The sequence below is a fragment of the Microchirus variegatus genome, assembly GCF_963457635.1.
Source record: "Microchirus variegatus genome assembly, chromosome: 9".
In the NCBI taxonomy this organism is placed as follows: Eukaryota; Metazoa; Chordata; class Actinopteri; order Pleuronectiformes; family Soleidae; genus Microchirus; species Microchirus variegatus.
In genome coordinates, this window is record NC_139810.1 from 14,425,997 (window position 1) to 14,445,108 (window position 19,112).

The window sequence follows — 19,112 nt, forward strand, 5'->3', positions numbered from 1 at the left end:
TTATGCTTGTTAAGATTTTGTACTTTGCCAGTAAATGTCTTTATTGTGATATCAACTCTTCTCCTGTGCATCATTGGGTTGTCAAATGTATGTTTGTTATGCGTGTGTGTAAGCAAAACACGGATATATTTAAATGGCCAAACAGGTTTGAAAACTACAGAGCCATGAAATGCAAATATACAGTAAGATTAAAATCAGAATTTGCCTCACTGGCAAAACAAAAATAATTAATGGATACTCACAGATACTGGGAAGTGGTAGTTGCAAGTGATCAGGCAGTAAAGCAAAAATTAAAGGGTTATTTATGTAAAAAAACAAAGAAAAAACATTTTAATTCACTCCTGATAATTTAGCAAAGCAGATCCACTGCAATGACACAATATCTTTTCTATTCAAATGTTGCTAAACCAAATAAAAACCAAATGGTTGCCTCCCCTACAGTGGAACCGTGGACTCAGTGTTCCCAACTAATACACGTTTAGGTAATAACACAATTACACTCGAGTCAAGCAGGACCCGATCTTGTGATAGCCACTCTTGTCCTCTGGGGGGCAGCAGTGCTTCCTCTCAAAAGTTGAAACAAGCAGTAGAAGAAGAGACGCACAGAAGAAGAAGCGAGAAAGCAGCAGCAGCAGAAGAAGAAGAAGAAGAGGCTCACTCTCAGTTCCTGTTTACATACAGTAATGTTGTCAATATGAAACTGTAGAGAAGTGAGTGAACTCGGTGAAAGAGGGAGGAGGTCGCGGGGATGTGAGCTCCTGCTCCCACTGTCAAGTCCACACGAAGATGGACGAGATCAGGTCAGCACCTCCATTTCTCCACACTTGTTTATAACGGTGTGTTCTAATTGTTCTCCTTTTAAAGGGTCGTTCATGTTCTGGGGATCAAAATATAGGTTTGCTTGTTAGTTTGTCTACACAGCCTGCTAAACATGTACTCGCATCTCTCAAACTACTACATGCTGACAGGCTGTCAAACCAACAGAAATGTATAATAGCCTATATTGTACGAATAAATATAGTGTACTTTAATGGAAATGATATAAATGTCAATACTGTATGGACATGAATCGAGCACTCAAAATGTACAGAAACTGAGCAGCATGAGTAGATGTGAATGTATGAATAATTCTATTGCAAGAATCATAAAATGCAACATATACAAATAATAACACTTAAAGTTAGATTCATATTTGAGATGAATTGTTCTAGGTTGAAGTTCTTTCCATTTCAATCAGAACCTGAATATTAGTTCACACCATTGTGTTTTAACCGCAGGATCAGTTTCAGTTTCACCTCAGTCCTTGAGCAGATTATTACTGACATCTTGTGACTCTCTCTGTGTGTGTGTGTGTGTGTGTGTGTGTGTGTGTGTGTGTGTGTGTGTGTGTGTGTGTGTGTGTGTGTGTGTGTGTGTGTGTGTGTGTGTGTGTGTGTGTGTGTGTGTGTGTTGTTGTTGGTTTGTTGTGCCTATTTTTATTGACTTGTGAGTGAATCAGTTGCTTCTTATAGGTGCTATAGATGGACTTGATGACTTTATTTACTACAAAATGATAAAGTTTGACTCGCATTGTTTGTTGTTGAGTGTGGTGTAGAGGAGATTTAATGATAAAGGTTTTTCTAAGCCAATGCCAATCTTTATCACTATAAAGTGTGTAAAAGTGTTAACCAATTCACTAAACCTAACCAAACCTAAGTGTGGTGGAACAGGACTCTTGCTGTGCTACCCTTCTTTGGTAAAACTATAAACGTCTAAAAAACAAAGTCATTAAAACACAAATTAAGTTGATATTAAAATTGAAGCATGTCATTCTAGTTGGTCCAGTGTTATTTTTTCTATGTCTGATTATATTCATCTGTCGATCTCTGAGTCCACTGTGTGTCATATTAAAGAAACTTCAGTGTTTAATTTCTTTCATTTTATTGTCCACCACAGTCCTTTGTTGGCCAACCAACACCAAGAGGCGCCGGACCTTCTGTCTCCAAACCTGAGGCCGAGACACCAGGAACTTATCCCAACACCATGTGGACCAGTGAGATGCTCTTCCCTTGTTATCCCAGTACCAAAGCTCAGGTTCACTTTTATTTGCACAGAGTTACTGTTATGATAAATCACAGTGCAAAAAGTGTGACAGAAAAGTTTGATGATCCAAAAAAAATCCAAATGATTATTACTGCTCCAACTTAAAAAAAAAGCATTATCCCTAAAACATTACATTTAACCAAATTAATAATAATTGGAAACCTTCCATGGGAATTAACGGGAATTATCTATCAAAATTGAAGGTTGGGAACTTAAATACAGTTGAATGTTAATGCTATTCCTCTATCACAGGCACATGCAGGGCTATTGAGGTGTGTCATCTCATGACAAAAATGTTTCTATTTGTGTATGACAGTTTCTTTAAATTATCCAAGATTTCCAGTGAATTATCAGTCATTCCCATAAATTCCCATAATTTCCATACTGTAGAAAGTTTCCAATTTGGAATACTTCCAAAACTCCCCAACTAACGTTTCCTAGAGAGTTTATGGAAAAGGGGTGTCCAAACTTCTTTTTAATGAGGGCCAGATTTGATAATGTGAAGATTCCCAGGGGTCAAAGGTAATTTATTTATTTATTTTTTAAACACTGAACATTAAATACAAATGTACAGTTTCATTATAATTTTATTTTCATGGCCGGGAACAACTCCTTACCAGCTTACCAGTTTATGGGGGTGACACTAGACCAGGGCTGAAGTGTACACAATCTGATTGAGGGCCGTGATTGGCCCGCAGGCCAGACTTTGGACATACTTGCTATAACCAGTTAAAGCTTAACCCTAACCTTAACCTAACCACATTACACAATGGCCCTTAACTTACCATTTCCTCAGAAATTAGGTTCTGCCTCATTAGGTCCAGGTTTTGGTCTCCATTTTGATCTTTGTTTATGCCAGGAAAAGTCAAAAGAGGTAACAAATACAAGTACACACACACACACACACACACACACACACACACACACAGAGTGGCAGTAATGAAGCTGTTTTGTGTGCAGTACTTGTGTAAATGATGTGCTGTTCATCTGTCTTTTACTCATCCAGATTCATCAGGAAGATTAACACAGTCAGGCAGCTCTTCAGTGAGCGCTCGATTGCGTCCACATTCTCAATGTTGAAACTTGATCACATGAGACTAAAATAATGATTTAAAAAAACATGATTGTGACATCCAGGTCAACATCTAGCAGTAGAATCCAGACTTTTTAATGTGCGTCCTCTTGGTGTTGCCAGCTGTCATGCTGCTGTGTGAAGCTGTTTTAGTTTCACCCTCAGGTCGATCACAGGTTTTTTCATCATCATAATTGTTGTCTTACAGATAAAGCCCTGGTCGGAGCTGTCATGTCTGGTGAAGCTCTACTTCTGCTTCACCATCGCGTCTCTGCTGGCGCTGCTGGGCGTCACTGTGACCAGCATCTACAAGCAGCGCACGCACACAGACGAGTCGGAAGAGGACGACTTCACCGTGTCCCTCATCCAGCTGGTGGGAATACGTGAGTTCCTCTATACTTGCAGCAGGGCCACAGGTTTACGAGTTTCCTTGTGAAGAAAACTGTGATGAAATGATCACAGTGTAGACACATGCAGAGGAAACTTCTGGCGATTCATGAACTAACTTCCTCATTTCCTACTAACATGAAGTAACTATCTAATCAAGACTCACATTTCTGGACACATCTTATTTGTTTCCAGGTTTTTTGACTTATAGTTATAGTTATAGTTTATAGTTAAACCTAAAGCTATCACTACGATTTCTAGATTATTTCTAGATTCATAATTTGGTCTATAAAAAATGTTTCATGCATTAGTTCACAAAACAAGTTCCTAGAGTTTGAGCTGTTGTCCTCATTTCTCTTCTTCAGTTCAGGTTTCTTCATGTGAAAATGCCATTAACTATTATGTTTAAACACTATTATCAGGTTTAATCATTATTTGAAATGTACCCTCTTTTGCTGCAAAAGAAACATTCATATATATATACACACACACACATATATACGGATACCCTAAAGGGACATGGAGGAAAAAAATAAAGGGACATGACAGGAAAAAAAATAAAAATAAAAAATGTTTGCGTTATCTCGCAAAGTTTTGCCAATGCCTCCTCACCGCAGCCCTCAAGAGTTATGGCTGTCAAATCTCCTAACACTGTAACAGTCCCACAGGTACTACATATATATAGATAATACATATATTGTATATTGTATAGATACCGATTTATTTATAGTATTGAAAGAATTTATAAAATTGTGGGTATGGATGTGTGGAGAGAGAGAAGCGGAGCTGAGCGCAGACGGCGGCAGAAACAGCCGAGTTCATTTGTTTTCTACGGAGCTCCTAAAGCGACATGGCTCGCTTGGATCGCGGCTCGACCAAACCTTCCACAGTATCCTGATGTCGATGAGAGTGTTTCACTGATAACTGTGGGATTCTGGACAAACTGTTACCTGGGACTTTGGTGTTGGCTGATCGCGGCTTTGATCAGTGTGGGACTTATGTGCGCCGAGGTAAACATCCCTGCCGTCACAAAAGGACGCTGTCAGCTGGATGCAAGAAATGTGGAGAGCACAAGAAAAACTGTATTTAAACATTATTTTGTCAGATAAAGTACAGATTCACATGGTGTTACCATGCAAGGATGAAGACACGGCATCTCTTGATAAGATTGTGTCTGTATGTTGTGCTCTGACAAACATGAGCCCTAGTGTTATGCTGAAATAAATGTGCATTAAATACAGCCATAAGTGTCTGTTGCATGTGAGCTTCCCACTCACAGTTCGTTCTGGAAGGACGGAGATACGTTGTTGTTTGCGTAAATAGTCTGTTTATTGTCGGCAATAACGTAAACGAATGAACTCGGCTGTTTCTGCCGCCGTCTGCACTCCGCTCCGCTTCTCTCTCTCCACACCTCCATACCCAGAATTTTATCAATTCTTTCAATACTATAAATAAATCAGTATCTTTACAATATATAATATATGTATTATCTATGTATATGTAGTACTTGTGGGACTGTTACAGTGTTAGGAGATTTGACAGCCATAACCCTTGAGGGCTGCGGTGAGGAGGCATTGGCAAAACTTTGCGAGAAAACGCAAACTTTTGCGAGATAACGCAAACTTTTGCAAGATAACACATTCCTCCATGTCCCTTTAGGGGCTCCATATATTATATACACACTCCTGATCAAAATTTTAAGACCACTTGAAAATGTCACACAGTAATCTTTTGTTTTCCCCGTGAAAATGAGAATAATGGGGGACCCAATTCCAGTCAAAATAATCGCAATTACATAATTAAATAGTTAAAGATGTTGCGACAAATGGAGTGCAGTGTGAGGCCCATCGTGAGATGATTTCACATTCAGACGCACAGAGGTTGACAGATTGAAAAGATGAAAATGAACACGTGATGATTGTGTGCCTCTGTCTCCTGCAGTGTTCTGCATCTACTACATCAGCCGCGGCGTCCTGCAGGAGAACAGACAAGAGCTGGTGGCGTTTGTGCTCACTGTGTCAGTCGTCATGATCCGATCGGTGGTCAACTTTGTCGTGCTGGGGTCACAGAGCAAACAGGAGCTGCTGGTAGGTCGCCCTCTCGTGGACAGTTGTGAAAAAAGTATTTACGGTGTTGTGTCGGTGATTAAGTTTATGATCATTTAAAACACAAATACAAACAATGGCCTAGACAATGATGTTAAATCACTGTAGACACATTCTTAAAGTTATTGAAATCTTCTGCAATACCCTTTTTTTAAATTGGTTGGATAAATTCTGAATAGACTCAACTGAAAAAAAGCACAAAAAGTTATTTCTTAACTGTTGTTAGTTATGGATCAACGACACAAACCTGAATCACAGAAATAACATATTAATAAGAGAACAAGAGTTAAAATTAAAATCTAAAATTCAGTCATTATATTCAAATTCTTAACTCTTAGCTCTGGGAGCACATGTTAAATTAGTGTTGAATAATTCCTTAATTCATGCAGTTCAGTTGGCACACTGTTTCACAAGTGAAGCCACAGTTACACTATTTCTCAACACTTGGTCCTGAGGACTCACTTCCTGCTCCAACACACCTGACTCACATGCCAGCTCATCAGTGAGCTCCGTAGAAGCCTGATAACAAGCCATTTATTTCAAAGGAATCTTGTAAAACAAGCAGGACAATGAGTCAGAGTGATAAGGATTGAGGAAACCCTGCTTTACAGCAGCAGAACATTTATTTATTTTTATTTATTATTTATATAACAGTGACACATATGAGTCTTAAACAGCTTCGATGAAAAAAACCCCAAACATTTTTGTAGACATTCTGTTACTGATCCTCAAAGGTTGTGATGTGGACTTTGAACAGCAGCAGAAGACCACACCCAACACTTTATGCGATCCACATAAACAAGTTTGTACACTGAGATCACCTTATTTTTATTTTTATAATATAATATTTCTAATCATAAGAAAAGGTAAAATGACTTCTGTGTGTTTTAGAGACATTTTAAGAATGTGAAGCACTTTTTTTTCAGAGCAAAATATTCTTCCTCCCTGTTAGAAACCTTTCCACCACATGGTGTCACTGTTGGATGGAAGGAGGGAGGGATGGATGGATGTTTGATGGATGATGGAAACATGTATGGTTGGATGGATGGATGGATGGTTGGATGACCTGAGTCATGTTTTTGTGTCGCAGGTCCGTTTTGCCTGCATCATGTGTCTGGGCGTGGTACATGTGTTCTGCACGTCGCTGCTCATCCTGAGGCCCAACATGATGGCGTTCCGTGTGGGCGGTGCCTTGGAGAGGCTTCAGGAGCAGTACTTCTTACTCAACCTGTGTTTCTCCATGGTGACCTTTGACCTGCAGGCTCAGGTATGTTTGCATTGGCCAATTACTTTTGTTCCTTTGATTTGTTTCTTTTTTTGACACTAATTCTTTGCACTTCTGGTCCGAACTATTTACTTAGAGGGCTAGGGTTAGTTTAGGTTTAGTGCACTAAATTAACTAACCTTTTATTTACCTTTAACTGACCTTTGATGCTGCTGTGTGGCTTTATTTGTCAGACTGATGTCGTATTGTTCTGATAATGAACCACAGAATAAATAAAGGTGGACACAGTCTTCCAGTTTGCTAGTTGAGGCCAACCAAGAATAAAAATGGAATGTAAACACCTGGGGTGACTCCACTGTTGGAAGCAAATGTCACCAATGCTTAACCATGTCGGTAAATGGTCTTAATGAAAAGGATTTTTTAGGTCTTCAACAGAACGTCAGTTTGATAAACGATGCTCCATTTAGTCGAATGACAAGTCACAACGCATCAGTGTGAATCTGTGACTCGTTGCAGGTGACGTCTGTTCAACGTCTGTTTGAAAAACCTGGCAACAACCAAATCACAAATCTCTTCAATACAGGGATCACATTCTTATGGGTCAAGTCACAAACTCAATTAGCCTCAAAGGGCTTTTCAGTCAGTACAGAGAGTGACACCTTCTCTTAGACCCTCTGTCCTTAGCCCTTCTGACCTTATACTCTCTGTCCCTAGACCCTCTCTCCTTAGACCCTTTGTCTTTAGACTGTCTCTCCTTAGACCCTATGTCCTTAGACGGTCTCTCCTAAGACCCTCTGTCCTTAGATCTTCTGACCTTAGACCCTCTGTCCTTAGACCTTCACATCCAGTGAGGAAAAAATCCACAAAAACACTTGTACAGGGGTAGAGGGGGCCACAGAGGGGGATTCCTCTCCCAGGACGGACAGATACAGTTTGTGTCACATGGTTGAAATCACGTCTCGTTGCCACTTGGTTTTACCTGGTTCTATCAGATAATAGATCAAATTATGTTAGCACCTGTGTTTTTCAGACACAAAAATCAACTGTCAGATTGGAAAATGCCTCTGATGTCTGAGAGGGAGGCTTTGAACAGGCCTCGGAAAACATGTCAGGACCTGAAATGTCATGATCGTGAAAAGAAAAATCTATGTGAGCAAGGTTTTCACATCTGTGTGTGTGTCTGTCTCTCTATGCATGTATTTACCTCTGTGTTTGTGAGTGGACAGACACTGACTGAACCGCTGACTGACTCTGTCAATAATGTGTTTCAGTTGTGTCTGTGCATCCTGATCCTGACGTCAGATTCAACCATGTCTGCTCACAACTCCATCATCCTGGGTGTGGGAGTCGTCTGGGCCTGTCTGACCGCGGCTGTAGGCGCAGTCGCAGTGAGTTTGCCACCAGTGCCCTAAATATTCTGTAGGAGAACTGGTTAACAGCTCAGGGTGCACATAGCCACAGGCCAAAAACAGGATGTGGTTGTTTTTCAGGTCTTGAAGGAAGCCAAGGTCCTGGTTTGGGTCTTCATGGTGCAGAACCTTCCTCAAGTAGCCTTCTTTGTGTATCTAATGTATACGGTGAGTGCAGAATATGTTTTTCAGATTTATCTTCAGTGTGTGAGGACGGTGACAGTGCCAGCTGAAAAGGTTTCCAGAACCTTGACATCACAGGATCTAGACTCAAACGCCTTTATTTATTTGTTGTCATAAGGGGAAAAATTACCTAAAAAAAAAGCATCCAAAAAGCAGCATGTCATGGGATCTTTAAAATGTCCAACAAGGATTTAAACGTCAAGCACACAGTCCGTTTTACTTCATGTCCTGTGATTAAACTGTTCCTCAAGACGTTGGTGAATATGACTTCAAATTAGTGACAGTTTTTAAACACACACACAAAAATAGAAAATCTCGCAGGAACAAGTGAAAGTCTCGTAGTGACCAAAGCAAACAACATACAGAAAAATTATTGTTGTGGAGACTTCATTAGAGTGAAGTTGAAAAGATTTAGTTGGGCATCCTCTGTCATTCTGCCTGTGAATCTCAGAGTTATGGTATATCTTAGGTTAGACCAAACTTTTTTTTTAAAAAAAAAGGTCAGATTTTGCACGAAATAGTGTAGTATGACATTGAGGTCGACGACATAGTATAGTATGATGTTTTGTCACATTTTGGGCTAACAAAAAAATTTCAAGAAAATGTATCGCTTTTGGACGACATAGTATAAAATGATGTCTTTGTTCATTTTGGACCAAACTTTTTTTTTCAAAAAAAAGGTCAGATTTTGCACGAAATAGTGTAGTATGACATTGAGGTCGACGACATAGTATAGTATGATGTTTTGTCACATTTTGGGCTAACAAAAAAATTTCAAGAAAATGTATCGCTTTTGGACGACATAGTATAAAATGATGTTTTTGTTCATTTTGGACCAAACTTTTTTTTTCAAAAAAATTGTCCGATTTTGCACGAAATAGTGTAGTATGATACTGAGGTGGACGACATGGTATAGTATGAAGTTTTGACACATTTTGGGCTAAAAAAAAAATTTCAAGAAAATTTACCGATTTTGGACGACAGTATAGTATGACGTTTTTTCAAATTTTGGACCAAATTTGTTTTTTCAAAAAATTGTCCGATTTTGGACTAAATAGTGTAGTATGATATTGAGGTGGACGTTTTGACACATTTTGGGCAAAAAAAAATTTTCAAGAAAATTTACCGATTTTGGACGACATAGTATAGTATGACGTTTTTGTCAAATTTTGGACCAACATTTTTTTTTCCAAAAAATTGTCAGACTTTGGACGAAATAGTGTAGTATGATATTGAGGTCGACGACATAGTATAGTATGACGTTTTGACACATTTTGGGCTAAAAAAGAAATGTCAAGAAAATTTACCGATTTTGGACGACATAGTATAGTATGACATTTTTGTCAAATTTTGGACCAAAATATTATTTTCAAAAAAATGGTCAGATTTTGGCCGAAATAGTGTAGTATGATATTGAGGTCGACGACATAGTATAGTATGACGTTTTGACACATTTTGGGCTAAAAAAGAAAAGTCAAGAAAATTTACCGATTTTGGACGACATAGTATAGTATGATGTTTTTGTTAAATTTTGGACCAAAATTATTTTTTTCAAAAAATTTGTCAGATTTTGTACGAAATAGTGCGGTATGACATTGAGGCCAACAACATAGAATAGTATGACGTTTTGGTCACATTTTGGGGTAAAAAAAAAATGTCAAGAAAATTTACTGAATTTGGACGACATAGTATAGTATGATGTTTTTGTTAAATTTTGGACCAAATGATTTTTCAAAAAGTTGTCAGATTTTGGACGAAATAGTGTAGTATGACATTGAGGTCGACGACATAGTATAGTATGACGTTTTGGTCAAATTTTGGGCTAAAGAAATTTTTCAAAAAAAATATCAGATTTTGGACGACATAGTATAGTATGACGTTTTTGTAAATGTTTGGACCAAAATCTTTTTTCCTAAAAAATTGGTCATATTTTGGACGAAATAGTGTAGCATGACATTGAGGTCAACAACATAGTAGAGTATGACGTTTTGGTCACATTTTGGGCTAAAAAAAAAATTCCAAGAAAATTTACCGATTTTGGACGACATAGTTTAGTATGATGTTTTTGTTAATTTTGGACCAAACTTTTTTTTTCACGAAATAGTGTAGTATGACATTGAGGTTGACGACATAGTATAGTATGATGTTTTGTCACATTTTAGGCTAACAAAAACATTTCAAGAAAATTTACCGATTTTGGACGACATAGTATAGCGTGACGTTTTTGTCAAATTTTGGACCAACATTTATTTTTCAAAAAAAAGGTCAGATTTTGCACGAAATAGTGTAGTATGACATTGAGGTCTACGACATAGTATAGTATGATGTTTTGTCACATTTTGGGCTAAAAAAAAGAATTCCAAGAAAATTTACCGATATTGGACGACATAGTATAGTATGATGTTTTTTTTTTAATTTTGGACCAAACTTTTTTTTTCAAAAAAATTGTCAGATTTTGGACGCAATAGTGTAGTATGATATTGAGGTGGACGACATAGTATAGTATGATGTTTTGTCACATTTTGGGCTAACAAAAACATTTCAAGAAAATTTACCGATTTTGGACAACATAGTATAGTATGACGTTTTTGTCAAATTTTGGACCAACATTTATTTTTCAAAAAAATGGTCAGATTTTGGACGGAATAGTGTAGTATGACATTGAGGTCGACGACATAGTATAGTATGATGTTTTGTCACATTTTGGGCTAACAAAAACATTTCAAGAAAATTTACCGATTTTGAACGACATAGTATAGTATGACGTTTTGGTCAAATTTTGGACCAACATTTATTTTTCCAAAAAATGGTCAGATTTTGCACGAAATAGTGTATGTAGTATGAGATAGAGGTCAACGACATGTTTAGCTCAGATGGTAGAGCACCCAACCTACCCCATGTGTTGAGGCTAAAGTCCTTGCTATAAATGACCTGGTTCAAATCCCACACCAAGCCTTTTTTCCTGCATGTTGTTCCCCACCTTTCTGCCTCCTGTCTCTCTCCACTATACTATCAGTTAAAAAGGCAAATAAACTATTGCCCAATCTTGGACGACATAGTATAGTATGACATTTTTGTCAAATTTTGGACCAAAATATTATTTTCAAAAAAAGGGTCAGATTTTGGACGAAATAGTGTAGTATGATATTGAGGTCGACGACATAGTATAGTATGACGTTTTGACACATTTTGGGCTAAAAAAGAAATGTCAAGAAAATTTACCGATTTTGGACGACATAGTATAGTATGACATTTTTGTCAAATTTTGGACCAAAATATTATTTTCAAAAAAATGGTCAGATTTTGGCCGAAATAGTGTAGCATGACATTGAGGTCGACGACATAGTATAGTATGACGTTTTGGTCACATTTTGGGCTAAAATAAAAATTCCAAGAAAATTTACCGATTTTGGACAACATAGTATAGTATGACGTTTTTGTCAAATTTGGACCAAAATCTTTTTTCCTAAAAAATTGGTCAGATTTTGGACGAAATAGTGTAGCATGACATTGAGGTCAACAACATAGTATAGTATGACGTTTTGGTCACATTTTGGGGTAAAAAAAAAATGTCAAGAAAATTTACCGATTTTGGACGACATATGATGTTTTTGTTAAATTTTGGACAAAATGATTTTTCAAAAAAGTTGTCAGATTTTGTACGAAATAGTGTAGCATGACATTGAGGTCAACAACATAGTATAGTATGACGTTTTGGTCACATTTTGGGCTAAAAAAAAAATTCCAAGAAAATTTACCGATTTTGGACGACATAGTATAGTATGATGTTTTTGTTAATTTTGGACCAAACTTTTTTTTCAAAAAAATTGTCAGATTTTGCAGGAAATAGTGTAGTATGATATTGAGGTGGACGACATAGTATAGTATGATGTTTTGTCACATTTTGGCCTAACAAAAACATTTCAAGAAAATGTACCGATTTTGGACAACATAGTATAGTATGACGTTTTTGTCAAATTTTGGACCAACATTTATTTTTCAAAAAAATTGTCAGATTTTGGACGCAATAGTGTAGTATGATATTGAGGTCGACGACATAGTATAGTATGACGTTTTGACACATTTTGGGCTAAAAAAGAAATGTCAAGAAAATTTACCGATTTTGGACGACATCGTATAGTATGACATTTTTGTCAAATTTTGGACCAAAATATTATTTTCAAAAAAATGGTCAGATTTTGGCCGAAATAGTGTAGTATGATATTGAGGTCAACGACATAGTATAGTATGACGTTTTGACACATTTTGGGCTAAAACAAAAATTTCAAGAAAATTTACCGAATTTGGACGACATAGTATAGTATGATGTTTTTGTTAAATTTTGGACCAAATGATTTTTTCAAAAAAGTTGTCAGATTTTGGACGAAATAGTGTAGTATGACATTGAGGTCGATGACATAGTATAGTATGACGTTTTGGTCACATTTTGGGCAAAATAAATTTTCCCAAAAAATTATCCGATTTTGGACCACATAGTATAGTATGACGTTTTTGTAAAATTTTGGACCAAAATCTTTTTTCCTAAAAAATTGGTCAGATTTAGGCCGAAATAGTGTAGTATGATATTGAGGTCGACGACATAGTATAGTATGACGTTTTGACACATTTTGGGCTAAAACAAAAATTTCAAGAAAATTTACCGAATTTGGACGACATAGTATAGTATGATGTTTTTGTTAAATTTTGGACCAAATGATTTTTTCAAAAAAGTTGTCAGATTTTGGACGAAATAGTGTAGTATGACATTGAGGTCGATGACATAGTATAGTATGACGTTTTGGTCACATTTTGGGCAAAATAAATTTTCCCAAAAAATTATCCGATTTTGGACCACATAGTATAGTATGACGTTTTTGTCAAATTTTGGACCAAAATCTTTTCTCCTAAAAAATTGGTCAGATTTTGGCCGAAATAGTGTAGTATGATATTGAGGTCGACGACATAGTATAGTATGACGTTTTGACACATTTTGGGCTAAAAAAAAAATTTCAAGAAAATTTACCGAATTTGGACGACATAGTATAGTATGACGTTTTTGTAAAATTTTGGACCAAAATCTTTTTTCCTAAAAAATTGGTCAGATTTTGGACGAAATAGTGTAGCATGACATTGAGGTCAACAACATAGTTTAGTATGACGTTTTGGTCACATTTTGGGCTAAAAAAAAAATTCCAAGAAAATTTACCGATTTTGAACAACATAGTATAGTATGACGTTTTTGTCAAATTTTGGACCAACATTTATTTTTCAAAAAAATTGTCAGATTTTGGACGCAATAGTGTAGTATGATATTGAGGTCGACGACATAGTATAGTATGACGTTTTGACACATTTTGGGCTAAAACAGAAATGGCAAGAAAATTTAACTGATTTTGGACGACATAGTATAGTATGACGTTTTTGTAAAATTTTGGACCAAAATCTTTTTTCCTAAAAAATTGGTCAGATTTTGGACGAAATAGTGTAGCATGACATTGAGGTCAACAACATAGTATAGTATGACGTTTTGGTCACATTTTGGGCTAAAAAAAAAATGTCAAGAAAATTTACTGAATTTGGACGACATATGATGTTTTTGTTAAATTTTGGACAAAATGATTTTTCAAAAAAGTTGTCAGATTTTGTACGAAATAGTGTAGCATGACATTGAGGTCAACAACATAGTATAGTATGACGTTTTGGTCACATTTTGGGCTAAAAAAAAAATTCCAAGAAAATTTACCGATTTTGGACGACATAGTATAGTATGACGTTTTTGTCAAATTTTGGACCAACATTTATTTTTCAAAAAAATTGTCAGATTTTGGACGCAATAGTGTAGTATGATATTGAGGTCGACGACATAGTATAGTATGACGTTTTGACACATTTTGGACTAAAAAAGAAATTGCAAGAAAATTTACCGATTTTGGACGACATAGTATAGTATGATGTTTTTGTAAAATTTTGGACCAAAATCTTTTTTCTTTTTGGTCAGATTTTGGCCGAAATAGTGTTGTATGATATTGAGGTCGACGACATAGTATAGTATGACGTTTTGACACATTTTGGGCTAAAAAAAAATTTCAAGAAAATTTACCGAATTTGGACGACATAGTATAGTATGATGTTTTTGTTAAATTTTGGACTTAATGATTTTTTCAAAAAAGTTGTCAGATTTTGTACGAAATAGTGTAGTATGACATTGAGGTCGACGACATAGTATAGTATGACGTTTTGGTCACATTTTGGGCAAAATAAATTTTTCAAAAAAATTATCAGATTTTGGACAACATAGTATAGTATGACGTTTTTGTAAAATTTTGGACCAAAATATTTTTTCCTAAAAAATTGGTCAGATTTTGTACGAAATAGTGTAGCATGACATTGAGGTCAACAACATAGTATAGTATGACGTTTTGGTCACATTTTGGGCTAAAAAAAAAATTCCAAGAAAATTTACCAATTTTGGACAACATAGTATAGTATGACGTTTTTGTCAAATTTTGGACCAACATTTATTTTTCAAAAAAATTGTCAGATTTTGGACGCAATAGTGTATGTAGTATGAGATAGAGGTAGACGACATGTTTAGCTCAGATGGTAGAGCACCCAACCTACCCCATGTGTTGAGGCTAAAGTCCTTGCTATAAACGTACCTGGTCCAAATCCCACACCAAGCCTTTTTTCCTGCATGTTGTTCCCCACCTTTCTGCCTCCTGTCTCTCTCCACTATACTATCAGTTAAAAAGGCAAATAAACTATTGCCCACTTTTGGACGACATAGTATAGTATGATGTTTTTGTTAAATTTTGGACCAAATGATTTTTTCAAAAAAGTTGTCAGATTTTGGACGAAATAGTGTAGTATGACATTGAGGTCGACGACATAGTATAGTATGACGTTTTGGTCACATTTTGGACCAAAATCTTTTTTCCTAAAAAATTGGTCAGATTTTGGACGAAATAGTGAAGCATGACATTGAGGTCGACGACATAGTATACTATGACTTTTTGACACATTTTGGGCTAAAAAAACAATTTCAAGAAAATTTACCGAATTTGGACGACATAGTATAGTATGATGTTTTTGTTAAATTTTGGACCAAATGATTTTTTCAAAAAAGTTGTCAGATTTTGGACGAAATAGTGTAGTATGACATTGAGGTCAACAACATAGTATAGTATGACGTTTTGGTCACATTTCGGGGTAAAAAAAAAATGTCAAGAAAATTTACTGAATTTGGACGGCATATGATGTTTTTGTTAAATTTTGGACAAAATGATTTTGCAAAAAAGTTGTCAGATTTTGGACGAAATAGTGTAGCATGACATTGAGGTCAACAACATAGTATAGTATGACGTTTTGGTCACATTTTGGGCTAAAAAATAATTCCAAGAAAATTTACCGATTTTGGACGACCTAGTATAGTATGATGTTTTTGTTAATTTTGGACCAAACTTTTTTTTTCAAAAAAATTGTCCGATTTTGCACGAAATAGTGTAGTATGATATTGAGGTGGACGACATAGTATAGTATGATGTTTTGTCACATTTTGGGCTAACAAAAACATTTCAAGAAAATGTACCGATTTTGGACAACATAGTAGAGTATGACGTTTTTGTCAAATTTTGGACCAACATTTATTTTTCAAAAAAATGGTCAGATTTTGGACGCAATAGTGTAGTATGACATTGAAGTCGACGACATAGTATAGTATGACGTTTTGACACATTTTGGGCTAAAAAAAAATGTCAAGAAAATTTACCGATTTTAGACGACATAGTATAGTATGACGTTTTGGTCACATTTTGGACAAAAAAAAATGTTTTGTTAAATTTTCCAATTTTGGACGACATAGTAGACCATGACGTTTTTGTCAGATTTTGGACCAAAATTAAAAAAAAAAAAAAAAAAAAAAAAAAAAAAAAAGGTCAGATTTTGGACAAAAAAGTCTAGTATGAGATTGAGTTCAACAACATAGTATAGTATGACGTTTTGGTCACATTTTGGGCAAATCTTTTTTTTTTTTTTCGATTTTGGACGACATAGTATACTATGAAGTTTTTGTCAAATTTTGGACCAAAACATTTTTACCAAAGAATTGTCAAATTTTGGACGACATAGTATATAGTATGACATTTTTGATCAATTTTGGACCAAAAAACTTTTTTACAAAAAATTGCAAATTTTGGACAACACAATATAGTGACGTTTTTGCAAAATGTTGGATGTTTTTATTTAATTACAGGTGATAACGCAGTGGTTTCATGACAGCATCTACACGCAGGAGGCAGCTGCAATCACCGGAGCTCTGATTTCACTAGTGATTAAAGTGGTTTTATTCTGGGGCCTCATCAGACTCGTGCACAGCTTTGGTCAAGGCCTGAGGGAGAGAAGTGAGTTGATGTCACCACTTTTTCCTTTTCTTTCGTTTGGAAATTTTTACTCTTGTGGTCAGTAAGAAGTGTGCTATGTTGAGGCATTATATAGCATAGCATTAATATTAAATTGTATTTGCATCAAACCTGATAGTTTGAGCCAAGATTGTTACAGTACATTATTTATCAACTTCAGTTTTGAAAATTCCCAGAATTTCGCAATGTGATGACAAAACAAGCATCATGCAGAGAAAAAGATACACCTTTACTACTTACAGTGACTGGAAAAGCAGCTGAATATCATAATTTTTGTTGTACATTTTACTTACCTTTTTCCCCTCCCTCCACAGTGTTTGCATCCAGCAAGTGATAAAACACCCTGGTGGTGAAGGAGCAAGGACACAGCTGCACGCCGAGGGCCTAATATCAAACATCAGCTCATGGTTTTGATGGCAGATAATCCAGATATCTGTTTTTTGCACTGAATGATCATTAGGTTGAATTTAAATTAACTAACATCTGTTCTGTCACTGTGCCTGTTGTATGTGAAGTGCCACAAATAACACTTTCCTATCAAACTACATGAAATGACTTTTTTAGCTTGGACTATTTAAATGTATAAATGCCAAAGTTGCTTTTTATTTTAAAATTGCAAAACCTTAACTTAAATCTCGTCTAAAATCTAAACACTGGAAACATTTTTAATGATTTTTTTTGTACTTAACATTCTGCTGCACCTTTATCAACTCTTTTTAATACATGTTTGTTTGTTTTTTAAATAAAACTTTAAAAACAAGAATGGGGTTTTGATTTGAAAAGACACGAAAACAGCCAACATGAAGGACCTGAGGGCCGTTATGAAACACTCGCTCACATGGACAGATACCAATTTTCTCTGTTTATTAAAGTGCTCTGGAAAGAAAAATAACAGGATTCATATTAGAAACTTTAACAAACTCAGTGATACAAAAGTCAAGTGTTAAGAGACAGAATTACAAAAGTGAAAAGCACTTCGAGAGAAGAGTTGATGGTTCTTCATAGAAAAGAGAAACCAAAACTATCTGTTGGCAGCGTCTATCGTTGAGACATTGACGTTTTCCTTTCGTTCAAACATCTGTAAACTCGACTTTATGAATAGCTTTGGCTTCATTTGAATAATCTCGCACTTGACCATGCTCGCTGTAAAAGTACTGACCGAAAATCGAGTTCTGGGATCAAAACTGATGGTTAAAAAAAAAAGAAAGAAAAAAAAGTTTCTCCATCAGTGAAGAATTCACAACTGAGGATCTTATTCATGGAACAAAAACAAAAAAAGTGACCAATATTTTCAGCAATGATAGATTGTAAACTGGTTAATAAAACATCACTCTTATGTACAAACTCAGAGTTAAAGGAATGAGAGCTGCTTTCACAGCTCGGTTGGTCCTCGCGAGTTAAAACAGGTTGTTGCGATTGTCATCTGTTCACCCCGACACATTGTGTTAAACCAGCTCACGATACACTCATGTATATGTATATATATTTACACATCGACGTTATATGTAAGACAGGCCTTCTTCAGATATTCAGCAAAGGCTGCGCAGCAGCAAGTCGTTGCAAAGGAAACTCCAAAGTCATCAGCGTAGACATGGATCATCTCATCCACACTCAACAGACACAGGTCAATAAAAAGTACACAGCACAGACACACAGCTATCTTAGCAGTCTTTAAGAGGACTTTAAAAAAATGTTTTTTTTTTTTTTTTTTTAATCATCATCATCAGATGCATTCACGACACCATAACTGCAGGACAGACGGACAAGAGAAGAGACTACCACACTTTTCAGACAGAAACTTTGTAGTGGAAAAAAAAGAACGCACAAATGTGTGATTTAAAAACTACCGCGATGTAAACCGTGAAAAATAACATCTCTATACATTAATGATACCAGTGTTTAAGGCACAGTCTGTACAGTTGGGCCACAAATTGGCAAATGTCATTCACTGACTGCATCAAACTGGATTTTCCTGATTTGATGGACAAACATTTCTTGTTGTTTTTACGAAATATAACAAGAAATGTTATTGTTTGTGTAATAAAGTGGTAAATGTGTCCCACAGATTAGAAAGTAAGAGAACAGACTGCGCTTTAGCGATTACTGTCATCAATAAACATGTTTTAGTCCAAGATCGTTCCCAACTGTTGAATTTACTTTTGAGTGCGAGTCAAACAACTGCATTTGTGTGAAAAACTGCATTTCCTTGTGCAGTTTTTCACAGCACAGACT

The 19,112-nt window shown here is 36.0% G+C and overlaps 1 protein-coding gene across 1 annotated transcript; it reads left to right on the forward strand.

Annotated features, from left to right (window-relative positions):
• Positions 1-669: 669 nt before the first annotated feature.
• Positions 670-17,533, forward strand: LOC310931576 (uncharacterized protein). Its single transcript, XM_083894763.1, has 9 exons — positions 670-800; positions 1,936-2,032; positions 3,363-3,537; positions 5,483-5,628; positions 6,737-6,913; positions 8,143-8,259; positions 8,362-8,448; positions 16,715-16,862; positions 17,195-17,533. The coding sequence occupies exons 1-9, from the start codon at positions 787-789 to the stop codon at positions 17,212-17,214; spliced, it is 981 nt and encodes a 326-aa protein (XP_083750889.1). The 5' UTR covers positions 670-786; the 3' UTR covers positions 17,215-17,533.
• The last annotated feature ends 1,579 nt before the right edge of the window (positions 17,534-19,112 follow it).